Raw genomic sequence first — 12,448 nt, 5'->3', positions numbered from 1 at the left:
GAACATCAGTCTTTGTGGCATGCAGGTAATCAACTGTTTAAGCTTTTACCATTAACATGTAGAATGAATGTTGCAAATTACTTGAAATTATAGCAACTACAATCTATTGTTTACCTCTATGCATTAGCCACAGAGGTAGCATTATGTCCAGCTAGCATGCTAATTGCTAACGTTATATTATCGTTTTATCCCGGAGGGGAAAACTAGTTTCTAATCCTGAGAGAAACACCTCGCCTGAAACACACGATTAGTGCCATGAGTTAGTGAAGCAAATTACAGAACATTGCACACTTATTCACAAGTCAAAACGTGTTCATAGCGGGCATGGATGAGAATAGCTAGCTAGCTAGATGTTATTAGCCAGCTTGGACCTAACGTTAGCAAGTTCTACCATGGCTAGCTCGATCTACTGAGCAAATAAAAGTACATCTAAGACCAGTATTGTGCAGATTAAAACAGTGCAGTGCATGTATTTTATTTTACCTTGGTAGTCGTCCCGACATGACTTTGCCAGGTCTGCTAACTTTGCAGAGCCACAGAAACTGCATTCAGTAGAAGCTTCTGAATGTGGCGCTTCGCGTCCTCCGAGTCAATCGCCAGAAGCGCAGACACATCCTCATCCTCATCACTCCACCACTCCAATTGATTTATTTAGTGTTGCTATAATAACTGCTTTCACAAAAGGAATCTCTTCGTGTGTGCTGCGAAGCGAGGAAATACAATGGCCGCTTACAACAAAAAATTCTGAGTCAAACGGGCGTGGTTTGCATTCCGCACAGCCAATCAGACGTACGAACTACTTTCTCCCACAATAGACCCTGCTCTGTAGCAGGGACTGAAAAGCGAGTCTCGCGAACTAAGTTGAGCTACTTTAGTTCCTGGGGCTTTTTGGTGTGAACGCAAATATATCGTAGTTCTGATTAACTATTGTGGGAAAAGTACACCAAAGTACTCCGGTGTGAACGCACCTCATGTTCGCTTCCATTGTTGCTGTAAGAAAGTACTCACCTGTGGTCTTTTTATAGTGCTAACATCCTGATGGATGAGCCAACAATTATGCAATCAGGTGTTTGGTCAGGTGGAACGTGTTTCTTGATCATTGGTCCATGTGTGAGGCATTTTGGATATCAGTGTTATGTATGTGCTAAGACGTGACTTTATGTCAGATTCCTGTGTCTTACGTGGAGAAACGTGTGCAGTGGTTTGCAAAAAGTGCCATGTTGATTTGCAAATTGTGTGAAAAGCTGAAAACGTGTTTAGAGTTTAGGAAACTGGCCGATGTTTTGCTCTTTGAGTGTCAGTTAAAATAATTGTGCTTTATGTATAATTTTAGTGTGTCGAGAAAAACTGTAATTCACTTTGCATGTCTTGAGGCTACGGTTGTGTTTTAAATTAACAGTAAATTAACAATTGTCTTTAATTTTCAGGTCGAATTAGGAAATGTTTACGGTTCCATGTCTTTATGTTTTAAAGATAACAATTAGAAAGAGAAATCCTGAGTTTAAAGTAGGTGTTGTTGCAATTCATGTCCGCTAGATGTCAGTAGTCTGCTGGAGTCCATGTTCAGAGTGAATAGGTAAAGGACAGTTTTCAGTAAGACCATGTGATTGATTTCTTGAAAAATAATATAACTGGCTGAATTTATCTTTAACAGTTAAAAAAAATGCTCAGGATTAAATAAAGGTCAGTCATTTATTTATTATTGTCAACTCCGCTGACCTGAAGATAAAGATAATGAATGACATGGACAGACTTCCCCTTGTTCTGTTTCCATCTATCCTTTCTTTATCCAAATGTAATCATTTGTGTTTTTAATTAGCAAAATATACAGTTATGGACAAATCAACACAAAAACACTGGAAAGCAAAACATGTACACTCATCCTTAAAAACATTCTTTACTTTTAGTTTATTGTTAAACGGTATGTAATTGATTTCAGAGACACTTTTCGTTATATTCCATGGAATGCTCTTAACATCCCGATAGCAATGAATATATTAAATGCTTTGACAATAAATACATAAAGAAATTAATCTGTGGAAGCCGTAGTACTGTAAAAAGCACGACCAATCATCTGAGCCGGCCAAAATAACTGGATGCCCTACCTGCCTGTCAGCCTTCCATCTGTGCACAAACGTATCTCGTGCCCTCATTGGTCATGTGCGCGTTCGTGTGTGTTGGAGGAGTGGCAGATTTTTTCCGGTTGTGTACTTTCAAATTCTAGCGCACTCGGGCTGGTTTCTCCAAAATTACATACCCCACCTTTAACAGTTGAAATTCAACTTGAAGTTAATCTGAATTTCTCTCACTTTCAGAGTCTGAACCTGTGATTAACGGTGCATCCGACTGGATGTATGTGGACACACCTAGCCTCAACAAACTGCAGTCAGCCAAACACACCAAAGTGACTTCATATCGCACACAGTAAAGACAGTGACACACACACACACACACACACACACACACACACACACACACACACACACACACACACACACACACACACACACACACACACACACACAATCCATTGCGGAGTTGCCCCTGTTGTCTTGTTTTTACATTATTTGTTGAATTCAGAAGCCTAAGACTTGAGATGAAGAAAAATGTTAAATTATAGAATTAAAAAAAAGATGATTATTACAAAAAAGTATATTACGTAAAACTATATAAATAAATGAGGTGATGATATTTCTGTTTCCTTTAGAAGTTATTATACACTATGCTGTGATTCTGATCTGGGAAACATTAAAGACATTCACAGCCAGTCTGCAGATTTGGTCTCTTTATTGAAATAGTAAACAGTGGTCAGTATACATGTTAACAATATAAAGAATGAATTATATTTTTTATTACGTAAATATAAAGAATCAGATACTTCACAGAAACAAAAGATTATAATCTCTGAGTAAAAGAAAGATCATATGATGCTGAACTTGATTAAAACAAACGTTGTCATGTTTACTTGTTGACAATAGCACTTTTACATTGAATGATCTTTTAAGTGTTAATAAATGTAAATATGTGATATCAGATACTAAGTTGATAAAAAATAAAGTCGTAACAGATTTTGAGCTAAGGAAATGACATATCATACTCGAATAGGAAAGAAAAACAACCTGAAGGATAACCTACATGTTGACATTTAGACTGAAATATCTTTCAACAACAAAATCTAATAGATTATAACCTTCTGGAAAACAATCACATATCATCCTTAACTTGATTCAAACTTGTTGTCATGTTGACATGCTGAATATGAACTAAATTATCCTTTTACTGATTTAAACATGTTAAAATGTGGCATTTGATGCAGCCCAAAACGAAAAGTAACATAATACATTTTGAGTCAATATAATAACACGAACATAAAAATGTAAATATTTGGAGTTATATACGTATTGGAATAGCACTCAATAAGGTAAGAAGAAAATACATGTATGATCTACATGTTGACATTTAGATTGAATGATATTTTAAACATTGAATATGTAAATATTTGTAACTGATGTTTATATGTATTCACAGAAACTAAATAAGAATATATTCTACCTCTCTGGGAAACGGTCACATATCAAACTTAACTTGATTACAGCAGACTTTCTGTCATGTTTACATGTTGACTGTACCACCACTAAAACACAATGATTCATTAACTGATTTAAAAATGTAAATGTGTGGCTTTTGATGCAGCTCAGAAATGAAAAGACAACAATTCTAAATGTGTCAATAAAAATGTTAATAATAAGAGCCAGATACTTATTTGAAATAAAAATAAAGACATTGTCCAATCTTCATGTTGACATGAAGACTGAATGATATTTTAAAACATTGAAATTGTTAATGTGTTTATGACAAAAACACAGAAAAACATAAAAGCAAATATTTTTGCATCAGTTACTTTAAGGAAATAAAAACACTTAATCAAATCGGATTTGATTAATTGATACGACAATAACAACCAAAGAAGTAGGACACAAAGTCTGATTTAATCAAACTGAAACATTTACAAGTTCCTTGTAAGTTGTTGTGGGGAAAATATATGGTCAACCTTGCCTTCTCACAAACAGCATGTTACTCTGTGTGCTTCTCTTCATATGAATCAAGTGTAATCTAAATATCCATGAGAGGATGATGACTGTAATGAGGAGGACGTGACCCTCTGTGAGCACAAAGCTTGTAGTTTCTCATTTGATAGAAAATGCCTCTTTGAGGCTTGCCTCTGCTTCCTCCTTTGTGATTTCTTTCCAACCTGGAGGAATATCAGCAGGCTTTGCATCGTATGCTGCTGCAAACTCATCATTGAACTTTGCCATTACATATTTCCAGTAGTCTGATGCCTGGAGGCTTGCATCTGGTGGGATTTTCCAGTCCGGATAAATGTCTCTGTAAGACTTGTAAGGATGCCATTCACCCTTTGAAGCACTGCAGCGAAAACGCTTGTCACTGTTCACAGAGAAAGAACATAAGTCAATCACAAGTTTTTGTGTCTCTTCCGATCTGTATTGAACCAGACCATTTGGACGATGAAGTAAAGTGAAGTGCTCCTTGTGGGCTCTTCCTCCTGCATCACAGGGCGCTTGGCAGAACGGACACTGTTCACCACATCCAATCAGTGTGTTGAAAAGCTCGTTCTGAGGTTTCACCAGAAGGTTCTGTAGTTTAGTTTTGATGTTTGTTTCCTTAAACTTCTCTCTAAGAGCTTGTGCCATCTCCTTCACACACTCCGTGAGCCTGTGAGCAAACTGTTCCTGATTGGCATTGTTCAGGATCATGAATTTACCAAGAGCATCCTGGGAAATGACCAGTTTGTCACCAAGCTCCTGACAGACAACGTCAACAAATGACTTCAAGTTGAGACTCTTTTCTGTTTGAGCTTTCTGGATAGCAGTATTTATGCTGTAGACACATGACTGGAGATGTTGTTCCTCGAACATCGTAGACCCATTTGAGAAGCGTTCCACTATTTTGTTGAGTATCCAATTCTTTACATATTTCTCATAGGAGCAAATAAAGCTCAGGTACTTTTTAAAGTCATCCTCTGAGAGCAGATCCAGTAAAACTGAATACTGGAAGGACATTCTTGTGCTGAACTGCTCACTTGTCTTCATTTCACCAATGATATCAGGACCCAGGGAACGGTTGACAAAGTCTTCGACTGCAGGCTTCAAGCATCGGTCTGTGAATTCTTCTGCTTTCTTCTGGCACTGGACTACATGAGGGAACACATCTTTAAAATCAGAACGAAACGTTTCTTTGTTTTCGTTCAGACATCTGTAGGGATCATTCTCATGGATGAAATCTTCATGCATTTTCTGAAACCTTCTGGCTGCGTCTCCACAGATGTGCAGTTTCAGAGAGACTTCAAAGTGATGTCAACTTCCTGATTGTTTTGCAGCTTCTCATCAATCATCTTTAGAATCTCCTTTATGTAGGTATCATGGTAATGACTCTTTCTTTGCATTTTGTCAGTCATCATCTCTGAGCAAACTGTAATGATGCTGTCAGCTGTTTGTTGTACAGCCTTTGTGTGACTTTGAGCACTGACTAGGTCTATAAATCGCTTAATTCCTTCAGCTGTATATTTAAAAGGCAACCGTCCACACTCTTCCAGGGTTTTGTTACTCAACAAATAACTCGCTTGACTTCCCTTTTGTCTTAGATGTGTTCTCAGGCAGTGAGACACACTGGTGAAAATGTCCTCAACCTTCAATTCTGAACAGGATAGGTGAGTCACTGTTTGAGTCCACATCTTGTCAAATTCTTTGTCCAGCTCTTCCTCTTTCATCTTGATGTTTTTCTTCCTACATTCTTCAATCAATGCACAAACTTTGCCCTCTAATTCCTTTGTGTGGTTCTCCTTGATTCTATCAAGTTCTGTCATCCCCTTTCTGATGTCAGCTGCTGCTGTGAGTTGATTAAACACAGACCTTTCCATTTCTCCTTGAAGGCTCATTGCACTGTTTTTAAACTCCTGTCTGTATCCTTCAACAAGATAGACATGACTCTCTTTTTCCTTGAAGTACTGTTCCAGATTTCCAAGAAGCTTTGTCTCCCATTCAGACAGCTCTATCAAAGCTTCGCTTCTCAATAGCATGAGAAGTTCTCTCATGTCAGATTTGTTCGATTTATCAGCAGGTGTACCGAAGTTGGAGATTCTTTTTTCAGCTTGTGTAACCCATGTGTACATTTATTTTTTGAATTGTAGCCTGCATTGACTGGTGCCATCGGTGGGTTTCCATTCCAGAGTCCAGGAATGTACCAGTTTCCAGTGTCTGGACTGTACTCCATCACATCAGTGAAGCTCGAGTACATTTCTTTCTTTTCCATTTTGGCTGCTGCCTGGGTCATCTCGTTTAACTGCTTCAGGAGCAGTTTCCTGTCTCTCAGGCTCTTGTCATGGCCTGAAACATCGGACACATTCTGGTGAACAAACTGACATTTGGGCTTTTTTCCCACCTCTGTCAACCTGAGGAAAGTGTGTACAACTATCTGTAGGATGTCCTTCATTTCTGTTGAATTCTCCATTGCAACATTGATGATGGTGATATCACTCAGCCCCACAACAAGTGTTGCAAGCTCATTGTCGTGCTCGTGGCTATTGTCCAGTTGTGCGAGTTCTGGTGACTTTAAGCCCTCAGTGTCAATGATCACTATGAAGTCACAGTTGAGGTCTTTTCTGACATCTTCATTGATTTGAATCAGCAACATAAAGGCACCTCGAGTGCATCGACCACTGCTGACTGCAAACTGCACTCCAAACATGGTGTTGAGGAGAGTGGACTTTCCTGTGCTCTGAACTCCAAGAACTGTGACTACCAGGATCTTGTTCTTAGGAGACACCAAGTCATTGAGCTGAGAGAGAACATCACTCACCCATCTGAGAGGTATGTTGGATGCTTCTCCATCTACAAGCTCAAGTGGAAATCCAGCAAGCATTAATTCTGCACATAGCTTGGGGAGATGCTGCAGTTGTTGACGTGCTGGGTCTGTTTCAGGAAGCAATAGGGAAGCTTCATAGATCTGGCCCATTTCACGGAAGAAGTGTTCAGTCCCTAATGAGCTGTTGGAAAGTTGTTTCTCAATCTCCTTGATATCCTCTTTGTTCTCAGGGTTTTTGCATTTTTCTTTGTACTGCTCCCTGAGGTCAAAGAGTTTTTCCCGAGACACGTTATCGAGGTTCATTCGCATCCATTTCAGGAAATAGCACCTCTCTATCCCTGGGCTTGATATTGCATTGATGAAACATGTCATTGCCTTTGACATGTCCTGAGAGTTCTGTTTTTTCCGAAGTTCTTTTTTCTGTAGCCGAAGATCACTTTTGTACTTTTCTATATTTTTTTCAGACCCAACTTTCCGAAGCCGGAATTCTTCCTTCTCTAAGCAAGTGAGGTCTTTCCATATTTGTCCTTGCAAAGGAAGCTGAGCTTCTTTGTATTCAAGAAGGTCTTGAATTTCTGCAGTGATGGCATCTGAGTTTTTCTTCGCATTCTGGCAGTCTGGAGAGTCTTCATCAACAGAGATTCCGTGTTCATGGGCAATGTCAGACATCTTCTCAATTCCCCTCTTCACCTTTGTGTTTTCAAATGCATTGCTGACTTTTTCCCGCAAATCTTTGACAAAGTTTGCATCATTTATGTGCTTATCTTTCAAAAGGATGTTGCTCTTGGTTAAGCTCAACTTGGTTGCTACCTTTTTTACAGCATCTAATTTGAAATCTTTGCTTTGACGGTTGCCCACCAAGAAGATCTGTGCCTTGTGTTGTTGGTTGGTTAGCAGCTCACACTCAGCTTCCAAAGCATCAAAGAAGACAAAAACTGCTGCAGATGTCTGACACAAGAAAGAAAATTGTGTTTCAAATGAAGCAATGTCCCCACGAAGGTTAGCTACAGCAACTGGCTCGCTGAAGACGTCCAGGTTTTTGTTCCCACAAGGGAGGTACCAAGTCATTTCAACCAATCCATTGGATATTCTCCTTGGACTGTCACCACCCTCCATGTTACGGTGAACAAAGGTGTCATGGTTCTGCTGAGAATTGCTCAGAAGCTTATTGAGGATCTCTGACTTGGACAAAGAGCACTCACCCAGTCTCACAAAAGATATCATTGGAAGTTTAGAGACAACAATTCTCTCTTCAATAAATCCCTTGGATTCTACAAGGGACCGAGGTCTGTACTTTTTAACAATGTCTCTCATGGCCCAAAGCATGAGTGTGCACTGCTTTGTGTCACAGTTGGGAAGCAACAGAGGCACGGAAAACTGACACATGGACATTTTGAGGGCCATTTCCTGCTGTACAAAACCATCAGAGCACAGGAAGAGAGCAGTGATTATGTCAAGGGGATTCAGTGTTTCACCTGAATGTGTTTTTTCGTCTAGGTCATCAAGACCATCTGTGTGATCCTCACAGTTGGACTCGTGTGCAGGTGTATATTTCACATTCCTAGCTGTCACATTAACCATCATTAGTTTCTTCAGAAAATACCATGGAAGATCTGGATTACATTTGGCAGGTTCATCTGTAAAGGTCTTCTGGTCAATCCTCAGAAGTGTGCTTAGGGACAGCTTCTCTCTGTAGTGGTGATCCAACCCCAGTTCCTCCAAAAACTTCTCTTGCTGCTTCTCTGTAGAAAATAAAAACAATACATATAAAAGCCTTAATTGATTATTAAACAATTCATAAGCATGGATCAACATTTATTATAACATTTTTCCTTTCCTATAGTTTATTAAACTACAACTATGATGGGCAGTCAATTATTAAACAGCTGGTCTAATCGATGGATCCAGATCCTTCAATCACACTAGAATCAAATTAAGAGATATACAAATCTAATTGGCAGATTGCAATGGAATTGTCAGTGAAAGGATTTGAAAGAAGGGATTGAGACATCATTTGCATCAAATTACAGCAGGTTTAAAAAAATGCAATACACTGTTTGACATTGGCAGTGATAGGTGAACATTGAAAGAAACTATCGTTCATGTCCGTCATGATCAATCATATCCAAGATATATATTATGCATGGTTTAAGGAAACATCCACTTGAAAAGGAAAAAATAGACACTTGTTTGCAATGTTACTGTGCAATAGTCATTTTATGTAAAAGCACATTTTTTTATAAATGTCCCAGCATTTAATTGTTATAAGGTCTCAATACATTAATATATATATATATAATATAATATTTTTTTGCCATGTATTGGTTGTCTTTTTTACCTGCTATGCCACCTTTGCTGTAACACTGTACATTTCCTAAGACTAATAAAGGAATTCTGATTTTGATTCTGATAAGTACGCATACAGAAAATGTGTGAGCCAGATTAGCAGTAAGTCTCATATGTGCTATACTGGCAGTAATATATCTATGACAGCTTCATTAACATGAAGAAAGGCTGTTGCTGAGAAAGTTGCTCTATGCACTGCTGCTTTACAACAGATACATTCGCTTGAAAAACAAGAAGCTAACCTTGAAGCAATAAAAACAAATCTTAGAGCGCTAATGGAAAAGCTTGAGCTTCAAACTGATACAATAACAACCATGGAAGCCCTGGAGTATGGTGGAGGATGATAATATATTTGCTGTGGTGGAGCAATACTGTACTGGTCAACCACATGAAAATGCTGATGTTCATAATGAAGAGGAACAAGAAAAAAAACATAAAGCCAAACTCCAGCCAAGTCAGACAAATAGCAAAGAAAGAGTGACTCAATTTAAGTAATGCAGCACCAAATCAAAATGACTGAAATGCTGACAAAGGAGCAACGCTTAACATTACATCCATCCAGAGAAATACCCATCTTTAAAGAATATAAATTAGAGTACCTTCCATTTATTGAGATGTTTGTCCAAGCTAAAGACTTGGTGAGAAGGTTTCAATAAATGAATTCTAAAAAGGACGAGAAAGCCAAGAGATTGCTCGAAGAGAACTATGGAAATGAACTCTTTTGCAGCAGCTTGTTTGGAGAAAGGTCAAATTGGAATGCCATTAACAGTGAAGATAGAAAAGCACTGCTCAATTATACTATTTTTCTTTAAGGATATTATAACTCAATAGAAAATATTGATACCTTCCTTTAAACTCAGGGAAAAGTGTAGAACCGCAAATTCATAGATTCAAACAAAATGAAAAATTCAATGTTTCTAGTTTTGGTTGATTTCATCAAAAGACATGCACTGATGGTTTTAAAGAAATTAGTTTTGCAACAGAAAGTGCAGGTGCACGCAAAGAAATGCAAAAGAGCAAAACATGTCAGATTTCCAAAAGACAGAGTTACGCCAGAGCTACCACCATACATGTATGTCAGAGTCAATGACTTTGGCCAACTTGACAACACTTGATGATGAAAGCCCTTCAACAGTTATGTGCGTGTACAAATTATCAACAGCCGACACACATAACTACAGTGCCAAATGTTCCAAATGACTTTGAACCTCTATCTCTCGACCACTTGCTCCAGCTCAAGGTCAAACCAATGTTACCACCAGGTTAAATCCATCTGCAATATTCAGAGCCAAAACACTGTTGGCAGCAAGTGAAATGCATAACGGAGTTCTGGAGCAGATGGATCTACGACTTTGCAAGAAAGACCAGAATGGAATTGCATTCAAAGAAACCATATACCTGGACATACATGTATTGATCATAAACTCAAAAGCACTTCATTGATCCTGGTTAATGGCAAAAGTTCTGGAGACACCACCCAGATCAAGAGGTCTGATTATTTTTATGACAGAAACAAACATGCTGGAAAGACCAGTAAGCTCAGTTATCTCTCTGGTGCCAGTCTCAGAATAAGGAAAATTAACATTCACAATTAGAATGTAGTTTTCAAAGGCTGAACCTTTTGTATCCGGCTCCTTTTTTGTTTTGTTAACTTTTATTAAAGATTCCCATTACAATTTGTTTTGTGCAGAATGCCTAAATAAAAAATGCCTCTTCCTGCCAAAGGAAGAGGGGGGACATGGCCTGGTTCACCTGGCAAGCAGAGGGGCTGCTTTCAGGCTCCGGTTCGTCCAGAGGTTCCTGACTGGACCTGCTGACCTGGGGCCTCATTTATAAAGGGATATACGCTCAAAAAATGGCGTACGCCAGTTTCTACGCAATGTTTGCGATTTATAAAATACTAACTTGATTGGAAAATGTGCTGTCCTCCACGCAAACTCTAACCCATGCGTACGCACTAAGCACACAAACGGGAGAGACGAGAAACTGCGACACCGTTGGCAGAAGGAAGAATGGAGAGAACTAGAAAATGCATTTCCTGCAGAAAATGCGTGCGAATGCTGTAAACTGTGAACATTTGTGGCTGAATTTAGCTGAAAAAGCTGAATATGTTATTAGCTGAATGGTAGCTGCTTTTAGCTCCAAAAATGCAGAAAAAGCTTAATATTTAAAAGAAAAGGTTTAAAAAAACATGTATAGCCTTGATGTAATGAAATAGCTGAATAATGTAATAGTTGAATGGTTTCTGCAGCTGAAAATAGGCTGAAGGAGTTAAATATCAGATGTAAGTAGTAGTGAATGAATTTGTATTAAGATGAGAAAAGAAAGTAAAAAGGCTTGGGAAAGCAGCAGAATATTTGAACTGCAAACTTTTGAACTAACTTTGGTGAATGATCTGTCGCCATGGCAATGGCATTTGATGACACCCCATAATACGCTTAGATGTGTTGATGGCTGCATCGTTACCAAACCTGTGAAGTTTTGGGCCATTTCGATCATTTTCACTGAAGTTATGAGAAAACCGTGTTTCATGGTGAGCATTGTGTTGCCATGGCAACGGCATTTGAAGAAATCTCAAAACTGTCCCGTAGATGTCTTCACGGCTGGACTGTTAGCACACATGTTAAGTTTGAGCACTTTTTGAACATTTTCATAGGAGTAATACATTACATTAGGAGGTTATATTACTCTCTCTTCTCTTGATCGCCCTCTCTCTCTCTTCTCTTGCTCGCCCTCTCTCTCTTCTCTTGATCGCCCTCTCTCTCTCCTCTTGATCGCCCTCTCTCTCTCCTCTTGATCGCCCACTCTCTCTCCTCTTGATCGCCCTCTCCCTCTTCTCTTGATCGCCCTCTCTCTCTCCTCTTGATCGCCCTCTCCCTCTCCTCTTGATCGCCCACTCTCTCTCCTCTTGATCGCCCTCTCTCTCTCCTCTTGATCGCCCTCTCTCTCTCCTCTTGATCGCCCTCTCTCTTCTCTTGATCGCCCTCTCTCTCTCTCTTCTCTTGATTGCCCTCTCTCTCTCCTCTTGATCGCCCTCTCTCTCTCCTCTTGATCGCCCACTCTCTCTCCTCTTGATCGCCCTCTCTCTCTCCTCTTGATCGCCCTCTCTCTCCTCTTGATCGCCCTCTCTCTCTCTTCTCTTGATTGCCCTCTCTCTCTCTCCTCTTGATCGCCCTTTCTCTTCTCTTGATCACCCTATCACTCTTCTATCACCCTCTCT

The 12,448-nt window shown here is 39.3% G+C and overlaps 1 protein-coding gene across 1 annotated transcript; it reads right to left on the bottom strand.

Annotated features, from left to right (window-relative positions):
• Positions 1-2,770: 2,770 nt before the first annotated feature.
• LOC117496773 (up-regulator of cell proliferation-like) lies at positions 2,771-9,834 on the bottom strand. Its single transcript, XM_034148526.1, is given in 4 exon segments — positions 2,771-5,368; positions 5,371-6,178; positions 6,211-8,624; positions 9,828-9,834. Coding segments are annotated over 4 exon segments (4,410 nt in total). The 3' UTR covers positions 2,771-4,187.
• Positions 9,835-12,448: the final 2,614 nt, after the last annotated feature.

Source organism: Trematomus bernacchii, unplaced genomic scaffold (assembly GCF_902827165.1).
Source record: "Trematomus bernacchii unplaced genomic scaffold, fTreBer1.1, whole genome shotgun sequence".
Taxonomy (NCBI): Eukaryota; Metazoa; Chordata; class Actinopteri; order Perciformes; family Nototheniidae; genus Trematomus; species Trematomus bernacchii.
The sequence above is the reverse complement of the archived record's forward strand: the minus strand, read 5'-3'. Positions and strand labels throughout refer to the sequence as shown.